Below are 24,804 nucleotides of genomic sequence, written 5' to 3'. Positions count from 1 at the left end.
AACAAGCAGCCGAACCTCGAGTGCACAATACACAAACTGACCAATATTTCTTTAATGTTTCTAACTCTAGGTCAAATACTTTTTTGGGGCAACAAGCCATTGCAAATTTCAACAAAATTAAGGGAAATAACTCTAACAAAACTGAATTAATTCACACGCAAAATTCAAGGTAACAACTGCACTTGCTGATCAACATTCCTGTAAAATCTGTTGACTCTAGCTCAAGCACTTTTAGAGGTACATGTGACAAGATCTTTGAATTGACGCACACACCCATGGTAAAGGACAAGGGCAAATCTAAATACCCCCTCTCCCTAGAGTGGTGTAATTAAAAGCAAGCAATATATAAGATTGATTATGTAAAGTTTCATGACTTACTATGGTTAAATGCTTTTCAGGCTTCACATGACACAAGTTGAAAGCTGCAAAGTTTAACTTAGTCAGGGGCAATAACTTTAAATGACCTCCCTAAACTGGGGGCATAAAAAGCAGGCAACATATCCTAAGGGTGATTATACAGTATTCAGGAGCAAATATATTCCAATCAATATAACTTTTAAAATGGAAACCATAAAAAAAGAAGAAAAGCCAAATAGAGCAACTAAAATAACAATAATGTTGTTGTAAACAATCTCCAGTGATTGTAAATACAACATCTCTTATTAAATTTATGGGGCAACATTTTACAGCCTCCACAAGGCACAAACAATGCTGATCCATAACTTTTCGTGGACATTTCAAAATATTCACTGACTGAACCAACAGTACAAGTTTTAACTGAAGCTTGGTGCTAACAGCAAGAATCATTGCAGACCAATATAACATAAACAGGCAATTCTGTAAAAAACAAGATTGCATTTGTGAAAAATGCTATGCCACCGCATTAATACAACACTAAATAGTAGTGTAGGAACAGATATTTTCTGTTTCTATACAATTGAAGATTGTCATAATGCATAGATCCCTGACCTTTCAAATTCTTATTATCAGATTAGTGGTTAAATCTATTGTTATTCAAATAAAAGATCAGAGTAGGAATACATCAATGCAGTTGAGTCTAGTGAATTTGGTGGTAAAGGTCATATTTCACACAGCCTAAATTCCATGACTACATCAAAGGACAACACAGTAAGACACTTTGTCAAAATCTAGGTCAGCTGATATCAAAGTTCACTTTACATCTTAATCTGTGCACATGGTTCAAATTTCATAGCTGTACATCACAGGACAAGAAAGTAGGTCACATCATCAAAATCTAGGTCACTTGATATCAAAGTTCAATTTTACAACTAAAACTGTGCACACTGTCAAAATTTTATTGCTGTACATCAAAGGACAAGAAAGTAGGTCACTGTCCCCTTGGGCAAGGCAAAATTTTGACCCAAGGGTTTAATTCAAAACAATCTTGATTCAGGTTCACAAAACAACATTTCATGTCAAATATCTAAGCTGTAGCTTTCTCCAATTCAGAAAACATTTGTTTTAGTTTCTGTTTTTACTATGTGTACATAATGCGAATCAATGCCCCCGGGCAAGGCCAATTTTGACACCAGGGGAAACATTTGAACAACTTTGGTAGAGGACCTATAGATGATATTATATAGCAAACAACAAAGCTATATGCCTTGTACCTTCAGACAAAAAGATTTTTCATTTTTTTACTATATGTACATAATGAAAATCAATGACCCCCGAGGCGGAGCCAATTTTGACCCCAGGGCTATAATTTGTACAATCTTGGTTAGGGTTCACTACACAATGTTTCATGCAAAATATCTAACCTCTAGCCTTTGTCAATTTAGAGTAAATGATTTTTTAAGTTTTAACTACATACATAAAGGAAAAATTTGAACAACTTTGGTAGAGTATCTATAGATGATAACATATAACAAATATTAAAGCTCTAAGCCTTGTACCTTCAGACAATAAGATTTTTTGATTTTTTACTATATGTACATATTGGAAATCAATGACCCCCCCTGGGCGGGGCCAATTTTGACCCCAGGGCAATATTTTGAACAATCTTGCTAAAGGTTCACTACACAATGTTTCCTGCAAAATATCTAACCTCTAGCATTTGTCAATTGCTAGAAGAGTTTTTTTTAAAAGTTTTTACTATATACATATAAGGAAAACCTATGACTCCCAGGGCGGGGCTGATTTTGACACTAGAGGCAAAATTTGAACAACTTTGGTAGAGTACCTATAGATAATAACACATACCAAATATCAAACCTCTAAGCCTTGTACCTTCAGACAAGAGGGTATTTTAAGTTTTTACTATATGTACATATAGTGAAAATCAATGACCCCAGGGCTATACTTTGAACAATTTTTGTAGAGGTGTACCAGACAATGCCTTATGCAAAATATCTAAGCTCTAGGCCTTTTGGGTCTGTACAAGAAGATTTTTTAAATTCATTCTTATAATTTCTTTTGGTTGCCATGGCAACCAGATTTCTGCATGGAATGAAATTCTTTGAACAACTTTGGAAGCCCTTCACCCAAGGATCAATTAAAAAGTTTGGTTAGAATTGGACAAGTGGTTTTTCACAAGAAGATTTTTTAAGTTCACTATATAATCTATAGAATACACCCACAAACACACAGGTGAATCGCTATATGCCACCGCATTACAGATGCTGCGGTGGCATAAAAATCAGTTACCTATTTACTTAAAAATATTATGAAATTATGTTTACCGGTACATAACAGTTTTGTTTTAATTTCTCATAATAACCTATTTTGAGAAAATTGAAAAAATTACCAAGCAGCAAAATCAACTTCTCGTACCTTGTTTTTCTTATTAGAAAGCAGTTTCTTTCTAAATCCTGCCTGCAGTGGGAATGGTTTACGTTTCCTTTGGCGAGATGGGGATAAAGTCTGGCTTGAGCTTGGTTCCTCATTACCATCATTTTGCAATGGATCTGAGTCATGAGTTATCAAGTGTTTCTGTAAACCTGAAATATTTATTATAGCATAAGTTGTTTCCCTTTTTTAATCTTTAATATGTCTGTCATGTCACACTTGTTGTTTTGTCCAAGTATAAATCCTTTCCATAAATAAATGAAAAAGCTAAGAAAATATTCAACATTTAAAATCTAAATTATTCCACATGTCTGTTTGGTCACAAGTGTTATTTTGTCCACATATGAATTAAATCTGTACATAAATAACAAAATTATGACAACTTAACCAAAATTCAATACTTTGACCTTGACAGTCAATGCCATTTAAAGCTCAAGGTCAAGGTCAGTTCAACCTCTTAGAATGTCTTGTCCTAAAGGTTATTTTGTCCAAGTATGAAAATAATCCATTGATTAATTACAAAGTATCAGCTAATTATAGCGATAATCAGTGAGATTAAAATAATTTGACCTTTAAGGTCAATATCAAACATGGGTCCAGGTCAATCTAAAATGTTGTGTTTTGATATGAAGTTTATTTATTTATAAAGACAAAGTTATAGCCAGTTACAGGGAAAAGCAAAAAGAATTTCATTATTTTGACCTTGAGAGTCAAGTCAATTTAAGGTCAAGGTCATATCTTAATTATTCAAAATGTTTGTTTGGTAGCAAGTCTGGCTTTGTTCTTGTTTAAGTCAAAGCCGTATTATGACAATTTAACCAAAATTCAATTATTTGTCCTTGACTGTCAATGTCATTTAAAGGTCAAGGTCACTTCAACCTTTCAGAAGGTCTTGTCCAAACTATTGTTTTGTGCAAGTATGAAGATAATCCATTTATTAATTACCAAGATACAATCAATTATATCAGTGAAAATTTAATAATTTTACATTCAAGGTTAAGGTCTTACATGAGTCAAAGTCAATTTGAGTTTGAAATACATGAAGGTAATATTCTTTTTTCAATATGAAGTCAATTCATTAATTTATTTAAAGTTTGAAGTAAATCCTTTGAAAAAATAAAGAAGTTAGAGCAAAAATAATATTTTTATAAAAAAAATCCAAGTTCATGAAATATTCATGCTAGAGAAATGAATCTTGTCACACATGATGTGGGTGATAATAAGTAACAAATATTTGAAGTCTGAACAAATATTTGAAGTCTGAACAAATATTTGAAGTCTGAAGAAGATGTCTTTCGAAATGAAGAAGTTATACAGTGATGCCTTGCTAATTTGAACCCTTCTAATCCGGAATCCTTTCTTATCCGAACAAAATGCCAGGTCCCGACTTTATTTGTCTATTTTTAATAGATCTAGTCAAAAACCTTTCGGATCGGGAACCTGTCTACTTCGAATTCCGGACCATTTTTTCAAATTTTGATCTTGTTTTACTCTAAAATTAACCTCCTGGATCTGAACACTGTTTGTTGATTGTCACACCTACAGCCTGTACTTTCATTCAAAATGAAAATATCGCACATCTTGCACATCAAACTGATGAGAGTAATGCCGCTTGCTTAATAAATGACAAATATTATTTGCAAAGGTGTGAAAATTACACTTAGCTTGTTTTGATAACCGCTTTAATTGCCTTTTTGATTGATTTTCGGCATGTTCAATAAATATGTTGATATTATGCATAAGCATAACTTGAAATCTTTTGTAATAAATTTAATGACATGGGATTGAATAACGGCAAAACTGTCAGTGAATTAGGATAACCACCGAATCGTGTGAGAAAACGAATAAATAATAATGTCCAAGCCTCCTTCTTTACATCGTAATGAAGAACTTACCCTTGAGGACATAACACTTATTTCTTTTTTGTATTCATTTGTATTAAAATGAATGATAAGAGTTTATAAGTTTGCATTTCTGCTTTCTTTCCTTAAACTTTTCTGCCCTTCACATGTACATATGCAAAAAACCTTCTAATCCAGAAACCTTTCTAATCCCAACTTTTCTTCTGGTCTGGACGAGTTCGGATTAGACAGGTTCCACTGTAGTAACAAATCACATTTGTCAATAGATAAAGACAGTATGGGCAAAATTGTAAAAATCTATTTTTAGCAATGGTGACCTTGACCCAAATGACTCCTTACTCATTCAAAAGGAAGAAGACCATGCAAGTAATCATCCTACCAAATATGAAAAAAAAATCAGTCAATAAATAAAAGCTGTTTCAGCAGATGTGAACAACTCTATTGTTGGTACCCTTGATATTGACCCACTGACATGAAGAAGATCATGCAAGTTATCTTCCTACCAAATTTGAGATACATCTGTCAATAAATAAAGGCTGTATGGGCAAAGGTGTAAAAATCTATTTTTACCACTGGTGACCTAACTGACCCCTAACTTTGACTAAAGGTAGAAGAATTAATTCAAGTTCCTATCAGACATAAAAGACATCAGTCAATAGAAAAAGGTCACACCTGTGAAAGTGAAAACTTTTTGGCATAGATGATATTGACCTTGACCCATTACCTAACCAAAAGAAAGGACCTTCCTAGGTATGTACATGTACATATTCAACATGTAAAACATCAGTTTTGAAATATAGGCTGTATGAGCAAAAATGTATAAATTTATTTTTACACCAGTGACCTTGACCCCAGTTACACCTTACTCCACCAAAAGTTAGAGGATCATTGAAGGTATACACCTACCAAACATGGAAGATATGATTAATAAATGAAGCAATTAAGAGAAATTTATGATAAATCTACCTTGCCGCAATAGGTTAACAATTAAAGGCCCTATTTAGGGAAATAACTGGGAAAAATTGGTGGCACAATCATATAGCTTGGCCAGATCATGTACGTTGTATTGATAAGTGTGAAATTATGAAGCCATTAGTACAGATAGAACTTAATGTATATCAACTTGCCGGTTTAGGTTAACCATATCCACTTTCAAGGTGCTGAAAAGGGCAATAACTTGGATAGAAGAGGGCCATGATGACCCTGAAATCGCTCACCTGAATATAAAAACTCGCCATGACATGGTACAAGTAATATTGTAAACTATAAACAGAAGGAGATATAAAATCTAAATCTTAAACTGATATCACAACGTCCATATTTGTATCTGAAATAGTGCATCATCAGCATGTGTAAAAACATTACTGGTTGCTATTGCTAAGGGAAACGTCTGTTCCAAAAGATGTGAACATATTAGGAAAATCAATGACCCCCTGGGGCGGGGCCATTTTTGACCCCAGGGCTTTTTTCTGAACAAACTTGGTAGACTAGAAGATATTTCATGCTTATTATCTAAGCTCTAGCTCTTTTGGTTTTTGAAAAGAGATTTTTTAAGTTATTAATATATATTTATACTCAATCAAATTAAAACCACGAAACAAGTGATAGACTTATAAATCTTTATTTTTGGCATAACTGGCTAAGAAACATCAGACCAAATGAATGATTATATGATAAATATAACTAAAACTGGAAATAAGACATAAAACATGTTAAAACCATTAAGTCTGGTGTAGTCCGAGCCAGTATGCCTCCTTCTTTCTTGGTATTGGCTTACGAGCCTAATCCCCAAAAGAACATGGATGATAGCAAAGTGTTTGCAACCATCCAGTGTTTATAGGAAAATCAATGACCCCCTAGGGTAGGGCCAATTTTGATCCAGGGATTTTATTTGAACAAACTTGGTAGACACCCACTAGAAGATGTTTCATGCAAAATATCTAAGCTCTAGCTATTTGGGGTTTTTAAAATAATATGTTTTTAATTTTTTTCTTTCAGCTGTCATGGCAACCAGAGTTCTGCATGGAATTAAATTCTTTGAACATTTTTTTAATAATTTCAAAGGTGAACACAAAAGGAACATTTCTGTGAATTTTGGATGAAATTGGCTTTGGGGTTTAAGAGGAGTTGTCGTTTAAAGTAAAAGTTTACAGACACCAGACAAACGCAAGACAAAAAGTGATCACAAAAGTTCACCTCACTTTGTGTCTGGTGAGCTAAAATAGCTTAGGTGATCTCCCTTATTTTGTCATGTTAGAATCAAAATTTATTGTTTATTGGCTATTTGAAACCAATTTGGAGTTTTGGTGCATAATTATGAATTGACCACACAGTAGGCCTTGTTGGTAATTTTTTTTCCGCATCAAAATGACATCTCAAACATATGTTGTCTGTCACTTACCTGATGCAGATTTGAATCTTTTAGGGCACTCATAACACTGAAACTTGCATAACTGTTCTTCCATGGCTGCAATATAACAATACATATAGCATTTACACAATCATTAAAACTTTACACTCAAGTAAATTATAAAATAAGTTTGGTAAAATAGCCATAAATAACAAAGTTATAACCAATTATAGATAAAATCCAGCAAAATTCAGTAACTTGACCTTCCAGGTCATGATGGTCAAGTTCAGTGTTATCAACTTGAAGGTCTTGTCCAAAGGACTGTTGTATCCAAGTATGAAGGCAATCCAAACTAAATGATTCCCAGATGGGGACATTTTTTAACATATATTTTTATAATATATAACTTCTAATATTCATTAAGCAATGCTACATGCCAAATACCGAAGCTCTGGGCAGTGTTTTTTTTCCACAGTATGTTTGATTTTATTCGGTTTTTTTTGTAAGCCTGTCTAAACTAATTTTAAAAAAAACAGACGGGGCAAATATTGACCCAAGTGGTATGATTAATATCAGTCATGTGTGTAACCCAACCCCCCGCAGCCATTATGGGTATTTCAAGCATTACTAGACCAAAGGGGCATGATTGATTTCTATTTACTAAATGTTCACAATGCAATGCAAAGCTACATGATAAATATATAAGCTCTGGACATTGTAGTTTCACACAAGACTTAAATGTGAATGAAGGGACCCCATGGGTGGGGCCATTTTACCCGAGTGTCATGATTTATATATCTCATGTAGAGGTCTACTAAGCAATGCTACATGCAAAATATCTAAGCTTTGATATATCACATAATAAGACTTAAATGTGTTTTCTGATGTATGTCTATATTACTTAACTGACCTCGAGCAGTATAATATTATATTGTGTACAGTGATCTTTACTTGACAAAGTCAATAACATGCCCCGCATATTGTCTCATTATCTTATTTTTCTGTTTACATTTCTGCAAAGTACTTCCAATTCCTTCAAATGGGTCAATTTACAATGATACACTGCAAAATTGCTATTAACAGACGGACGAACAACCAGGTGCATGACATGGTACGGCTAAAAAAATTTCGGGCCTATAAAAATGACTATGCAAAGATACAGTATGTTACGTTTGAGAGTACTGACACAAGCTTTCAATAAAGAAGATTCTTAATTTGTTTAATACAGTTGGTAAAACATCAACTTACTATTTACCTTAAATGCAGACATGTTCTGAAACAAGTCACGTATATTACCTTGTATGTCTTGTTCTGTGGCCTCATAGATTGTTTTGTTCCATCTTTCAGCATAACTGGCAGCATACCATACCTGTACAATATTCACACCATACTGCATAATATGCTTTACATGTATAGTTGGACTTCGTTCGCTCGGACTTGGAGGGCCTGTGCAAATTTGAGTGTAAACAAAGACTTCCATATTTGGGTCATGTGACCTAATTTTTGACCCCATATAAAAATGACCATTCCTGTACAGTTTCATCAAAAACTACCCAATAGTTGAGAAGATGTCATTTTAAAGTTTTAAGCGACAATCTTGATCAGCAGACCAGAATCCATTTGCACAATTTTTTTAGAGGACCATTCAATGCCCATGTATGTATAGTTTCAATGCCCATGTATGTATAATTTCTTCAAAATCAAGCCAATAGTTAAGGAAGAGATGTTCTTTAAAGACTTTTCTATTTTAAGCTCTTGCTACCATTTAGTTTAGCAGACCAGAACCATTTGTGCAATTATTATACACAACTATCAATGGACGGTTCATTCTAGTATAATTTCATTCAAATTTACCATACAGTTAAGGAAGAGATGTTGTTTAAAGATTTTTTTTAATTCTTAGCTCTTGCAGCCATCTTGTTCAGCAAAAGCAATTTAATTATTGGAGAGGACCATGCCTGGATCATTCCTGTATAGTTTCATCACTATTGGTGTAGGGGTTTAGGAGAAGATGTTGTTAAAGTAAAAATGTTAAAAATGGACAACAGATGACAGGGTGCCAGACAATAACAAAGTCTTGAAATATATTTCTTTTAGAGACAGGTGCATGTTTCAATTTTGATTTTAATAAGAGACTTATCTTCTATGATGTACTAGTGAGTTATTTTCTGAACAAGGAAAATATAGACCATGTTAAGCTTTGACTTTAAGGTGTGACTTTGACCTTGGTCATAAGGGTCTGTGTGTAAGACATTGTCTTATTATGGTGAATACTTCTGGAAACTTATTTCAAAATCCTTTTTTATGAGAAGAAAAGTTGTGAACCAGACATCAAACAGTTTGACCTCTAGGTGTGACCTTGAAGGTATGGGTCTGGGGTTTGTGCATCACACATCGTCTTATTTTCAAAATCTGTGCCAGGTTAAATAAAATCCCTTGATGGATGAAAAAGTTATGGACCAGACATGAATTTTACCTTCCAACAGACAATGTTGACCAGTGTAACCTGGACGTTGCAGGTAGAGGTCTGGGTGTTAGCTCATGAAATGTTATTATGGTGAACATTTGTGCCATTTCCATTCTTTGGAAACATTTCTCATTGCATTTTTTTGTTGGGTTTTACATCACATCAACACAGTATAGGTCATTTCCCATAATGCCCCTTTGTGCATTATTTCAGACAAAAAGATGGATTTCTCACATGAAAGAAGTTGAAGACAATGTTGCAACTCAAACCTATAGCAGTGAGAGGCAAGTGGTTTGAAGTCAAAAACCTTTATATTTTATACACATATAGTCTGTTCCTGTACTAAAGTCAAAAACAGAATATAAATTAATTTGTTTCTTCTATGACTGTTGATCTCTTTTTTTTTTCCAATTAATACCCAAATTCAACTAGTCAAACAGTACAAGCTTACTTTCTTTACTGATCTTATTTAAGCCAATCTAAAAAGTTGACACTAACTTTTCACTTCTGACTTTCTTAAAATGTGTCATTGAAACTGGTACTTTGATGATTCTTCCAATGAAAATTGTTCAATCCTTCTTGAACTCAAATTGTAGAAGAATATTTAAAAAAAAAATTTAATACCTTTAATTCAGTTTTGGGTTCATTTATATCCTTAGTGACAGTATAGAATATTTCATTCCCATGCTGATAGGCTACCATATTTTGTTCTGCAAAATTCTGTGCGGGACGTATAAACATCATCCAGTTACATACATTCTCATCACATGCCTCAAAGTATAATGTATGTCCATCACGTTCCACCTGCAATACACAACAACTTGAATAATTTCAATAATATTCTCCCCACAATAAAGTAGAAATTTGTGTCTATTGACCACCTTCCATCTGCAAGATCAGATAAATTTGTGTATATTGACCACTGAAATTAAATAAGTGTATATTTATCACCTTCCATCTGCAAGATCAGATAAACTTGTGTATATTGATCACCTTCCATCTGCAATATAAGAGAAATTTGTGTAAACTGCTGTAGTGGTACAGAGAGAACTACTTTCATTTGAGAACTTCCGTGACCCAGTGTCGCGTGATAATCAGATGCGAAATATTTATCATCTTTCAAACAGCAAGATCAGAAATATCACCTTCCACCTGCAATATCAGAAAAATTTGTGTATATTGATCACCTTCCATATGCAATATAAGAGAGATTTGTGTATAAAGTATAAATTGAGAATGAAACATTCCAACAATATGTCAGATTAGTTTTTACTGAACACAACTAAACAAGGGTTTGTTCATTTGACCCATAAATTTATCAGAATTTGAAGCAAAAATTTAGTTACAAATCTTTCGCACCAAATTATTTTCTGAAATTTTCTTTAAAAAAAATTGTGTGCAAAAGGTTTGTAACAGAAACTTTATTAATAATATTTTTTGTAGACAAAATAGAGTAACATTACCAATCAATATTGAAATCAATTATTATTGAATTAAAGTCAAATATCAAAATGCAAAAAATATATATTTTTCCTTTTTTAAATTTTTAATAGGTTTATCTAGTCGCACTTGCTGTTTTGTCCAAGTAAAAATCCTTTCCATAAATAAATGGCAAAGTTAAGAAAATATAATCAAACTTTAATCATTTTACGGTCAAGGTCATTTAAAGGTCAATGTCATATCTAAACTAGAAGGGGCTAATGTCACAAAAACATATGTGTCCCAAAACAAGGTATGGTACTGATCACTCCTGTGAATTTTTGGCATAATCCTGCCAGCAGTTTGACCTTTGAAAGCCGGACAAGATTTTTCTATTTTTTGTTCAGGCGGCCATTTTGTGTAGCGGAAGAAACATGCCAGCAATATACACAACTAGGGATGGCCCTGATCACTTCTGTGAAGTTTCATTGAAATCCAGCTAGCAGTTTGACTTGTGAAAACCAGATAAGATTTTTCCATTTATAGCTCTGGTGGCCATTTTGTGCAGCGGTGCAGACCGTGCCAGCGATACCCTCAAATAAGAATGGTACTGTACTGATCTGTCCTGTGAAGTTTCACTGAAATCCGCAAGCAGTTTGACCTGTGAAAGCCAGACAAGCTGAATTGGACAGGCAGGCGGCAAAGGCAAAAGCACTATGTTATTCAAAGCTTAAGGTAAAGGTCAGTTCAACATTTAAGAAGATCTTTTCAAAAAGGTTGTTTTGTCCAAGTATTAAAATAATCAATTGATTAATTACCAAGTTACTGCCATTTATAGGGATAATCAGTGAAAATTAAATAATTTGAACTTCAAGGTCATACATTAGTCAATGTCACTTTGAGTCTGACATACATAAAGGTATTAACCTAAATGGTGTTGTGCCTAAATTTGAAGATAATTTATTTATAAATAACAAAGTTATAGCAAAAAAAAACAAAAACAAGAGAATTTCATTAATTTGACATTAACAGTCAAGGTTAATTTAAGCCCGAGGTCACATCTAAATTATTCAATATGTTTGTTTGGTAGCAAGTCTTGTTTTGTCTAAGTTTGAATCAAATCTGTAAATAAATAAAATTATGACAATTTAACCAAAATTCAATTATTTGACCTTGACAGTCAAGGTCATTTAAAGGTCAAGGGCAGTTCAACCTTTTAGAAGGTCTTGTCCAAAATGTTGTGTGTCAAAGTATAAAGATAATCCATTTATCGATTACCAGTCAGTTATAGCAAAAATCAGTGAAAATTCAATAATTTAACCTTCAAGGTCAAGGTCATAAAAGAGTCAAGGTCAATTTGAGTTTGACATACATGAAGGTGTTTTCCTATAAAATGTTGTGTTATAGTATAAGTCAATTCATTCAATAATAACAAAGTTATAGCCAGTTACAGCAAGAACTGAAAATTTCAATAATTTGACCTTCAAGGTCAAGCTCATTTATGATTGAAGGTCAAGGTCTGTCTGACTATTTTGAAGGTCTATCATAAAAGATTATTATGTTCAAGTTTGAAAACAATCCATTCAAAAATAACCAAGTTATTGCGACTTGTAGCATAAATCAGCAAAAAAAAAGCCTGGTCTACTTAAAGGTCTTGTTGTGGCCAATTATGAAGAAAATATACCAAGAACTTGAAAAAAAATTATAATCAAGGTTAAAGTTTGAGGACGGCAACACCAACATGACTAACAATACCTTTACTTTAAAAAAAAAAAAGCCGAGCTAAAAAAAAGTTTTTTGTCTCTCCTGAATAATTTCAGAATATTGAGTCACAACCCTCTCACACAGTCATCGAAATGATAAATTCTAAGTTCACAAAGGTCCATAATACATGTTCTGTGAAAATCAAGGCTTTAGATAATGATCTAAAATATAAGTCTGACGTACAAACAACTATTTTCAGTAGTTGATGTCTAATAAGTTACATAAATCTTAAATAACCAAATAAAAGTGTAATGCCAAAGCTGATCTCTGCACCCACATCAGTAGGATAGCCCCACTATTTTGAATAGTCTAGCTAAAAACTAAAATCAAAATTCATAAAGAGTTATAATAAAATGTATACCATTAAAGGGAATTTCCTGTTAGTAACTTTATCCTCAGAGTCTAATAATTCAGCTACAAATGGACCAAATTGTGTGAACTTCACAATAGGTCTTTTGTTGAATATACCAAGTTCTGAAAATAGAATAATTATACAAAATATATATGCCATATTAAATATAACAAGAGCAACCATGAGGTAGGGACCACACTCAATTTTTTATGCCCTTGAAGGGTTGCATATTAGGATCGAACCCTCCGTCTGTCCGTCCGTCCCGCTCTATACATATAGACAGTGGTGGTCGTGTCTGCTCTGAAACTTCAGTATGCATGAAAGGATTTTAATTTTTCTTTCATATATGAAATAACCATAGATGTATGGTGTGTCATGAACAAGACTGGGGTTCCTACAACTAAGGTCAAGGTCACTGTGGAGGTTAAAAACTTTGCTATTATTTATAAATATAGAAGGTGATGGTCGTGTCCGCTCTGAAACTTAAGTATAGCACTAAGCATGGAAGGATTGTAATTTTTCTTTCACATATAAAATAACCATAGATGTATCGTGTGTCGCGAACAAGACTCAGGTTTCTATCACTAAGGTCAAGGTCACTGTGGGGGTTCAAACTTTGTCATTTTTTATGCTATATAAATATAGAAGGTGGTGGTCGTGTCCGCTCTGAAACTTCAGTATGCATGGAAGGATTGTAATTTTTCTTTCACATATGAAATAACCATAGATGTATGGTGTGTCGCGAACAAGACTCTGGTTTCTACCACTAAGGTCAAGGTCACTGTGGGGGTTCAAACTTGGTCATTTTTTATGTTATATAAATATAGATGGTGGTGGTCGTGTCCGCTTTGAAACTTTAGTATGCATGGAAGGATTGTAAGTTTTCTTTCACATATGAAATAACCATAGATATATGGTGTGTCGCAAACAAGACTCGAGTTTCTACAACTAAGGTCAAGGTCAGTGTGGAGGTTCAAACTTTGTCATTATACCCCCGAAATGAAGTTTAGGGGGTATATAGGAGTCACTCGGTAGTCGGTCGGTTGGTTGGTGGGTCGGTCGGTCCAGCTGTCCGTTACATTTTCCTTGTCCGGAGCATAACTTGAAGACTAATGGTTGGAATTCAATATTACTTCATACCATGGTCAAGCACATTGAGAGGAAGTGCAGTGCACAAGAACCATAACTCCATCTTCACTAACTACAGAGTTATTGCCCTTTGTTACTTTTCCTTGTCCAGAGCATAACTTGAAAACTACTGGTTGGAATTCAAAACAACTTCATACAATGGTCAAGCACAATAAGGGGAAGTTCAGTGCACAAGAACCATAACTCTATCTAAAGTAATTACAGAGTTATTGCCCTTTGTTACTTTTCCATTGCTTTCTTTCGTCCGGACCATGACTTGAAGACTAATAGTTGGAATTCAATATAACTTCATACAATGGTTGAGCACATTGAGAGGAAGTGCAGTGCACAAGAACCATAACTCCATCTTCACTCATACAGAGTTATTGCCCTTTGTTACTTTTCCTTGTCCAGAGCATAACTTGAAAACTACTGGTTGGAATTCAAAACAACTAATACAATGGTCAAGCACAATAAGGGGAAGTGCAGTGCACAAGAACCATAACTCTATCTAAAGTAATTATAGAGTTATTGCCCTTTGTTACTTTTCCATTGCCTTTTTTCGTCCGGACCATAACTTGAAGACTAATAGTTGGAATTCAATATAACTTCATACAATTGTCAATCACATTGAGAGGAAGTGCAGTGCACAAAAACCATAACTCCATCTTCACTAATTACAGAATTATTGCCCTTTGTTACTATTCCTTGTCAGGTGCATAACTTGAAAACTACTAGTTGGATTTCAAAACAACTTCATACAATGGTCAAGCACAATAAGAGGAAGTGCAGTGCACAAGAACCATAACTCCATCTTGACTTATTACAAAGTTATTGCCCTTTGTTACTTTTACTTGTCCGGAGTAAAACTTGAAAACAACTTGTTGGAATTCAATACAACTTCATACAATTGTCAAGCACAATAAGGGGAAGTGCAGTGCACAAGAACCATAACTCTATCTAAAGTAATTACAGAGTTATTGCCCTTTGTTACTTTTCCATTGCTTTCTTTTGTCCGGACCATAACTTGAAGACTAATAGTTGGAATTCAATACAACTTCATACAATTGTCAAGCACATTAAGAGGAAGTGCAGTGCACATAAAACAATAACACAATTTGATAAACAACAGAGTTATTGCCCTTTGATACTTTTCCTTGTCAGGTGCATAACTTAAAAACTTATGTTTAGAATTCAATGAAACTTCATTCAATGGTCAAGCGCAATGAGAGGAAATGCGGTGCTCAAGAAGGGTAACTCTTTTTGGACTTTTTACAAAGTAATTCAATAAAACTTCATCAATGGTCAACCACATTGAAAGGAAATGCAACATACAGGAACCACAACTATCTTTAATTGCCCACAACCATAACTCTCTTTCAGTTCTTTTGCAAGGTATTCTGTTACTAGTAACTTCCTCATTTCCGAAGCAGTCTAGCGGGGGTGTTAATCATATTTAGTGATAGTTCTAGTTTTTTATGTTATATGGATATAGATAGTGGTGGTCGTGTCCGCTCTGAAACTTCAGTATGCATGAAAGGCTTTTAATTTTTTCTTTTATATATGAAATAACCATAGATGTATGGTGTGTCAGGAACAAGACTCTGGTTTCTTCAACTTAGGACAAGGTCACTGTGTGGGTTCAAACTTTGTCAATTTTGATGTTAATATACATATAGGCAGGGATGGTTGTGTCAGCTCTGAAACTAATATGCATGAAAGGATTATATTTTCTATTTCACATATGAAATTATCGTAAATGTATTATGTGTTGCCCTTAAGACCCGTGTTCCTATGTCTCAGTTCAAGGTCACTGCTGCGGTTTAAACTTTTTCAATACTTATGTTATATACATATAAATGGTGGTTGTTGTGTCTGCTCTGTAACTTCCATATACATGAAAGTTTCAATTTTTATTAAAAAATATAAAGTCACCATAGATGAACAATGTGTTATGAACAAGACCCAGGTTTCTTTGTCTCACTTAAAGGTCACTGCTGGGGTTCCAACTTTGTCAAGTTTTACCACCACACTTAACATGTAATAGGTGGTTTTATAACTAGAATCCTTCGGGGGCATTTGTCACATTCTGTCACAGCTCTTGTTCTTACTTCTAATGTCAGATATTGAAGAAAGAATATTGCAGTAAAGAATACTTGAAGAAAATATAACTGTCTTGAACAATTTATAATTCAAATTTAATACTTGACCTTAATGATGTTAACATTTGAATTAATTGTCATTGCCAGTTTTGTAGTAAGTGTTCCTTTTGGAAAATTTTCAAATGGTTATTACCAAGTCAAGGGCAAAATTTCTCAACAAATACTACATAAATATATAGTAAAGCCCTAGGCATAACTACACATGCTGACCAACATTCTAGGTCAAATACTTTTTGAACTATGCCAACTTAGTTGAAAATTGCCAAAATTCAATAATTTGACCTTGTTCAAAAGGGGTCATCTAATGGCCATGGGAAATGTCCCCAATCAAATTAAACAAACAGTGGCTTATTTTTTCTTATTTCTTAAGTGATGGATCAAAAAAGGAAAATTTGATGAACATACAGATAGACCACCCCATTAAATAAATACTTTCTACTTTTTACGAGGGTTGTTCACGAAGTCCGTGTAAAACTGGAATAATATTGTATTGAAAGCATTTTTTCTAATATCTTTTCTTTCAGATGAAGTGCCGACTAACTTAAACCGATCACCACAGCTTTTATTTGATTTCATGTTTGAATGTTAGCACAGGCTGGTAACACTGGCTGGGGCAACCATTATTTTGAAGATTTTGGGATTGGGTCACACACCAAAACAAGCACGGGAAATGGTAGAAACTTGCTTCAAAACGTAAAATTAGTATCTCACTTGTTTATAAGTGGTATGATCGGTTCCGAAATGGTTTCACTTCAATTTCAACAGAGCCTATGACTGGCTGACCAGCAGTTGAAGGACCAAAAAATGTGAAAAGAGTTCAACCTCTTGTTATAGAAGAACTTCGCCTAACTGTGAGGGCAATTGCTGGGTGTTCCGCTGTATGTCTTGTATAACAATCAACAAACGATTTAAATATGTCTAAAGTAAGCACAAGATGGGTCCAGAGATTACTATCGGATCATGACAAGGCACGTCGTGCTGAGTGTTCTAAAGCCTTTCTGAGGTGATTGGAGTTAGAAGGTGATACATTTTTAGACCGCATTGTTACCTTTGATGAAACTTGGTTGTCACACTTCGACCCTTAATCCAAAATCCAGTCATCCATGTGGAAGACCCTGCAGACACCACCCACTAGAAAAGCTAAAGTAACCTGAAGCAGTGACAAACACATGTTCCTATTCTTCAAGGATAGAAAGAGCATGATTCTGCAACACCAGATTCCGGACGGGCAAACTAAGAACGCACAGGTAAAATTTAAAGGTAAATTTTAACATTATCATTGTTTGTTGAAAACATAAATCTTTAGATAAAATATCATTGAAAAAAGTTATATATAATATAACACAAAGATCTATGGATGAATCATAATTATTGCAAAAACTTAGTATGCTTGTATTTGTGTATTTAAGGTTCTTAGAAGGGATCTCGCACGTGCATTAACCTTTTCCCTTATATAAGCGTGTTTCGACGGCTTTTTGCCCCCCCCCCCCTTTTTGAGGCCTCAAACAGTGAAAAAATGCCCTATTTAGGCCCCAAACACTGTTTTTCGTTTGAGAAATGTTGTTAAAAAAAGTGACCACTTTTTCGGCGCTGTCCCCCATCCAAATATTACATCAGGGGGTTGCCAGAAGGGGGATGTGCCCCCTTCTGTTTGGGGGGTTTGAAAGGGGGCGGAGTCCCCCTCATCTCCAAGAAAATTCTGAACATGTGACAGGCTAAAAATGGCCTCTGGTCGATCTTAGGGTAGCTAGTAACCGACGCTGAAAAGCCTTTTACTCTATCTCAATTCATTGAGAAGTTGCAGCACTTTGAAATCAGTTTTGATGGAAAAAAACAATGCAAAATAGTGATTTTTGGCAATTTTGAGACGTCCCCCCGTTGCCATGGTAACAGGAAATTTACCATTGAGCATGCTGTTACAGAGGCTCTGGTGTAGTCAACATTTGTGCCAAGTTTCATTAGTATTGAAGCATTTTTCATACTTTCATAGCAGTTTGAACTTGAAAATGGCCATTTTTCGCAATATGCTCATGGGGTAAAAGGTTAAGAAAGAAACGTCCCAATTTTCCATTCGAGAGAGTAATTCTGCATCAAGATAACGCTCTATAGTTAGAGAGACTATGATGGAAATCGTATTTCTTTGCATTGAATTGTTACCACATGCACTCCCATGGACTTTTTCCTGAACTAAAGGCACAGCTGCGAGGAATTTGTTTACAGACTTCTGAAGAGTTTAAACTGGTGACTCACAATATTATTGCAACTTTTGACCAGGAGTGGTATTCAGAAACCCTACAGAAACGGATCCACTGGCATCAGAAAAGCGTGCGTTTCTATAATCAACTTTTTACACGCACTTTGCGAACAACCCTCGTAAGTAAGGATATAAAAATTGGCAGTATTAGCAACAGTAGCATATTACCATTATTATCATCTTCTATCCTGAAGATGTTAAGTGATTGTGGTAGACTTGCCCATGCTCGTGATAGAACAACTTTATCTAGGATAGGTATCAACCTATGCTGCTCACATTCCACATCATAACTTCGCATACACTCATCACACCCTGTTTAATTTAAAAAATATAACATATCATTTTAATGTATATGATATTTAGTTATAAAATATAGGATCAATAGCTTTTAGATTCATGTTAGAAAAGAATGCAAAAGAATGGTACAATAACTCAACAAACACCTAATACATCAAAAAAAAAAATACCCAGGTGCACAGCTACACATGCTGAGCAACATTCCTGTACCGTTTCATGACTCTAGGTCAAATACTTTTTGAGTTACGTGCGACACAAAATGAGAACAAACAGACGGATGGAGGTACAAAAATATAGTCTATTACTTTTTAGGTAATAGCATATTTGTAATAGATTATTTGCATATGAAGGGGCATAGCTATGTTAATAATAAATCAATTTTCATTATTTATAATATTTTGACTCCCAATTCTGAAATAATTGAAGCTTGTTCAACTGAATTGACGATTTTTAAAGTGGCCTGTGTCTCAAAATTTCAATATTCTAAAGGTGAATATTTTCTAACAATTCTTCAAAAAAATCAATAAATCAAAAACTGCAGGCAGACATAAATTGTCACCATGTGAAGTTTAATGGTGAAAGACTTTTTGAGATACTGATCCAGTCCAGGAACTTTGTACATCTTTTTCCTTTAAGCACTTGCATTTTCATGCACAAGTTGTATTAAAGTGAGGAAAGAAACAGCCTGTCTACATTACCTTATTGAAAAATGCTTTTTATAAAATGTTCAGCTAAGCCTTGTTTATATTTTCAGGGTTCAAAAATTCCATCTAAAATCCTTATTGTCAAAATATCAAAAACTGGTGGTGTGAAAAAAAGAGGTCATTTTACATTGTTGTTACAATACTAGTTCTATTGGACTTGTACACACTTGCAAAACTTGTATTGAACTTGACTAGGATCTTGTTCAACATAGGTTTGATACATTTTTGAAGCTATGTCCAATAGAATTCTGTATTGTATCAAACAATTTATAATAACATTATATCATAATTTTACATTTCAACTCTTCGTGAATGTTTGCTTTACATTTTTTTTTAAGATATTATTCCTTATATTGGTTATATATTGATATATATATATATATATATATATATATATATATATATATATATATATATATATATATATATATATATTAGATATAGTGTGCAAGAAGTCTTCCTGACTAGTTCACTATGACTAAGTTTTATTGTATTTGCACATTTCAGAAATTTAGATAAATTTCACCTTTTATCTTATCTGCAGGTGTACATAAATGTAAATAAGATGAAGATTTAGTATAAAAGAATAAACTTACAAAGTTCTCTTGGATTATAAGTCCTAGATTCATACCGAGGTTTTCTAAGTAAAGGAATTTCACTATCTAAATCAGCTATACGACTTGACTTTCTCCGCTAAAATAAACATTTAGTAATGACAAAGACATAATAATAGTGTTATAGTATAAATATATTGTGATGAAATTTCTTATTAAAGTGTCAACACAACATGTATCAAATGACAGTAACTTATTAATACATAGCAAAAACAGACCTAGTAATCCTATAAAAGACTTGCGTTATTATTGCACAAATGAGAAAATTCATGCTAAGTGAAAGCATAATTATGATACATGTATAAAGATTCAAATGAATGATGTACATAATGAAAATCAATGATTTCTTGGGCGGGGCCAATTTTGACCCCAGGTCTATAACTTGCACAATCTTGGTAGAAGTTTAATAGAAATGCCTTTTGCAAAATATCTAAGCTGTAGACCTTGTGGGTCCTTATTTTTCAATTGCAAATACCCTTGTCCCAATCAAATCTTGTGCATTTTGCGATAAAACAATTATTTTAATATCATTCTATACCATTTAAAGTATCAAAATATTAATACCGTCAATAAAATTGCCTATTTAAATGTAAAACATCAATTACGCCAACTACAGTTGGCCATGACATTTAGGAGCTACACGAGGCTCGTATGACGTCAATCGCGGGAAACGATTTAAGTAGAGTCGTGTACTATATTTAGAACATCTTTGTTGACATGATTTCAATATTTATAAATCAAGATAATGTTTTTATTTATTTTCTTAAATTTTTTAGTACTTAAATATAATTATATTTAAATGAAGTTTGAAATAAATTCTCTAAAAAATTTAGAAGGGTCTTTTGTCACAAAAATGCATGTCTCCCAAACTAGGTATGGTACAGTTCACTCCTGTGAAAGCTGGACAAGATATTTCTATTTAAGGACGTTTTCATATTGACATAATTATAGGCAAAATTAAAACTGTTCAATAGAATTTCTTTAAACTTGGCATGTTGTTAGAATATGATAACAGAAACATTTTAAACGGGGAAAAATTGGGGTTATTTTTAGTAATAGGGACCCTGGACCCCAGGGGGTCCAAATGCCATCCCAACCAGGATTTCTACATAAGGTTGTTAAATGCCAAGTTTGATTACAATATCTCATTTTTAACTAGTGTTATCTTCTGGAAACAATTTTTCTATTTTTAGTAATGGTGACCTTGACCCCAGGGGGTCCAAAAACAATCCCAACAGGGATCTTCATATAAGCTTGCTATATACCAAGTTTGATTACAATATCTCATTCCTTACTCTAGTTATTATCTGGAAACCATTTTTCTATTTTTAGTAATGGCGATGTTGCTCTTGACCCCAGTTAGTCCAAATGCAATACTAATAGGGGTCTTCATATTATAAGCTTGATATAAACCAAATTTGATTACAATATCTCATTCCTAACTCTAGTTTTGTCCAGAAACCACTTTTCTATTTTAGCAATGGTGATCTTGACCCCAGGGGGTCCAAATGCAATACCAACAGGGTTTTCACATAAGGTTGCAATATACCAAGTTTGATTACAATACTTCATTCTCATCCAGAAACCATGATGTGGACCGACTGACAAGCTTGCTCCTATATACTCCCCTCAACTTAGTTTGTGGTGGTATAATTCTGTTTTATGACAATATGAACATCAAACTAAGATAACTTATAATAATGCTCAGTCAATGCTTAACAGTTACCTATCAGGATTCCTAAACTTACCCTGTCAGGATTCTTAAACTTGCCTAAACCATTCATATTTGCTGATTTTAGATAATTGTTTATATAATTTTCTGGTAAATGAAGGTATTTGTACTATATTATAGGACATTTTGAGGCTCTAGGACTATATAGGACACTATAAGGAGGTTTATAAATACTTCAAGAAATGATTAATTTCTTTACTTTGTTTATCTTGACATCAAAATGGCCGACAAGAGTTGTCTACCTTGATTCAAAACTTTAAATGCCTTTTCATAAGAACAAAGAATGTAATCCTTATTTATCTAAGAATTAAGTTACTTTCCAAACATTAAGCTGGCATTGCTGTATTTCAAAATAATGTTGATGACCAGTATGACCTCTAAGTTTGTCAGGAGGGAAAATTCAAATTCCTGGCATTACATCAATAGTTATTTTTCCAAAGCTAGAACTATGATTATTTTTTGTCCAGATTTTTAGTACACTAAGTTAAGTATGTAATTAAAGTGTTCATTGCATATTTTGTTATTTGTTAGCTTTGTTAATTTACATTTTCTAAATTATTCCTGTCAATATGGCTGCCATTTTAAGAATTTCCTGTCTTTCCTGCCATACTTGCACTTGTGTTATGTTATGATTTGTCAATTGTGACAGTCCTGGCTATTTCAGAGTCTGTATAAGTAGCCATGACTGGCTGTTTTCAGTTTGCATTGCGGCTATAAAATCCTGACAGTCGCAAAAACTAGAGTCAAAAAATTTTGAGATATTTTCATGGAATCTTCTATAGTTAAATCTAGCAAATTTAGTGCTCTTCAGAGTTGAATAAAGAAACTGTAGAATAAACTTTTATCAATAAAAGTTATTATGTAAACATTTTTGACTTAGCTTACAATATATCTTACATTTTGAGAACTACTGGAAGAGCTGCCTGGCTGTGGGTCTTCAAGGTCAGCACTGTCGAGACCAATCCCTCTTGAAGTACTACCATATCCAATTCCTCGTGCATTTAAATAGTTGGATATTTGTGTATTCAAATCTGCTGTAATAGATATTATTTTGATGAATTAGAAAATGATGAATATAATGTAGAACTCTGGATTTTCAGTATACAATTTTTTCCATAAGTGCTCTCAAGTACTTGACAATTTAAATCCCAGAATACATAGACTCAGAAATCAACAAGAGCTATCAGTGATTAAATGTGCTGCCTCATGATAGCCAATAAATCAGTTGTATTGAGGTGTACTATTTTCTGCGGGAACTTTATTTCTGCTATTTCTGCGGTTCATAACGACACCGCAGATTTAAAAACCGCAGAAAATTAAGCCTTCCCGTATGTATATGTCGGAATAAGTCAACTACCGGCATTGTATAATTACATAACCATGTACCGTTATCAGCTTTTGTAGATGGTAATTTTTCTTAATGTATCTGTCGTGAATAAAATATTAGAAAAAAATGTTACTTTGCTTGTTCCCTTTGTTTAAATAAATTTTATGTTTGTATGATTTTCGCTCACCCTTAGCTTGATTTGTTTTTGTAAAATCAAACTGTTATAGTTTGACGGGTACAATAAACATACCCATTTGTATTTGTACAATATCTTGTGTCTAAATGCGATTTCGCTATTGTTTATTATTCACACTTCATATTTATACACATACAGTATTAAAATTGTTGTCATTGCACGTTTATTTACATGTATATACTGATACATGATGATTACAACGAAACACATTAACAGTCGTCTGCATGTTAATCGGAAGTAATGTACATGTAACATCAACAAATCTGATTGTGTCGGTTAATTTTTTAAAAAATATCTTAATTAAAACGCAGAAATAAAAAGCATCAATGCGTGAATGATGACACCGCAGAAATAAGATACGCAGACATTTAAAACCCCTTATTTTAACAAAAATTGCAGAATATTAAGCCCGCAGAAATAAGTACTTATACGGTATTTGGAAAGTTTGTTCCCTACATGTCCTGGCTATTTTGTAGCATGTTGCAGTTACTGTGTAGCAAGAAATACAAAAATCATTAACAGGGCAAAACACCTTTATTATGAAAACCAATTAATTGTGTGCAAGTACTTGAGGTATTGATCTATCCTGCAAAATTCCATCAAATTTCGTTAGTAGTTTATGAGAAGTAGTCTTGACAAAATTTTAAATCAAAGCACAGAAGGCGCTGAATTTGTTTGGGTCTCAGAATGTCAGAAAGGTGAAGGTTGTGAGATTATAAACCAATTTGTTTTTGTATAGTGCCACCAATGCTTTCCAGTTTTTAACTGTAGTAAATTGGCTATAAGACTAATTGCAACACTGATATTCAAGTCAATGTTTATTTGACTTAAACAATTAAAAAAATGAGTTGCCTTAACTGGGATTTGAACTCCAGACCTCTAGACTCCTAAGCGAGCTTGCAAACCCCATGGCCACAGTGAAGTTATATGTTAACGGCCTGAAGAAAACCATATTATTCTAAATTAGGGTTTGTAACTCTTATTATTTCGACGCTAACACAGATGTAAATAATCATGCAGCTTACTATAAACATGTATATCTATAAAGAATAAAACAATATTAGAAATCTTTGACCATTCGGGAACTATTTTGCTTGAAAATTAATGCGCCTGTCATTTGACAATCTTTACGCAGTGATCTCACCTGAATTTTTCGGCGTTAGTGTACATATAAAGGGAAGTAACTGCTTCAAAAAAGCGGACTATTTTCGGCATTTGCAATTAACAGCATCAGGGTCTGAAATTTTGCTACCATTATTTGTTTGGTCTGATGACCCAAACAAATAAAAATGATCAGAAAAGTTAAAAGGCCATAACTCTGACAAAATTCAAAGAACTTAAAAATGTTGACGATATGCACAACTACAC

General features: G+C 33.6%; 1 protein-coding gene across 5 annotated transcripts in view; it reads right to left on the bottom strand.

The window, feature by feature from the left end:
• LOC132754503 (PR domain zinc finger protein 10-like) overlaps positions 1 to 24,804 on the bottom strand; it is a 68,546-nt gene that overhangs the window by 8,543 nt on the left and 35,199 nt on the right. For 4 of the 5 annotated variants that reach the window (XM_060745140.1, XM_060745139.1, XM_060745142.1 and 1 more), the window contains exons 10-17: positions 22,811 to 22,947; positions 20,164 to 20,260; positions 18,735 to 18,878; positions 13,032 to 13,144; positions 10,112 to 10,291; positions 8,317 to 8,389; positions 7,072 to 7,137; positions 2,794 to 2,960 (exon numbers count right to left, since the gene is read on the bottom strand). In XM_060745140.1, coding sequence (XP_060601123.1) covers positions 2,794 to 2,960; positions 7,072 to 7,137; positions 8,317 to 8,389; positions 10,112 to 10,291; positions 13,032 to 13,144; positions 18,735 to 18,878; positions 20,164 to 20,260; positions 22,811 to 22,947 — 977 coding nt within the window. The remainder of the gene's footprint in view (positions 1 to 2,793; positions 2,961 to 7,071; positions 7,138 to 8,316; positions 8,390 to 10,111; positions 10,292 to 13,031; positions 13,145 to 18,734; positions 18,879 to 20,163; positions 20,261 to 22,810; positions 22,948 to 24,804) is intronic. The other variant, XM_060745144.1, reaches the window with a different exon arrangement.

The sequence above is a fragment of the Ruditapes philippinarum genome, unplaced genomic scaffold, assembly GCF_026571515.1.
Source record: "Ruditapes philippinarum isolate M1 unplaced genomic scaffold, ASM2657151v2 ctg2356_1_1_1_1, whole genome shotgun sequence".
In the NCBI taxonomy this organism is placed as follows: domain Eukaryota; kingdom Metazoa; phylum Mollusca; class Bivalvia; order Venerida; family Veneridae; genus Ruditapes; species Ruditapes philippinarum.
This window is presented reverse-complemented; position numbering and strand designations above follow the sequence as displayed.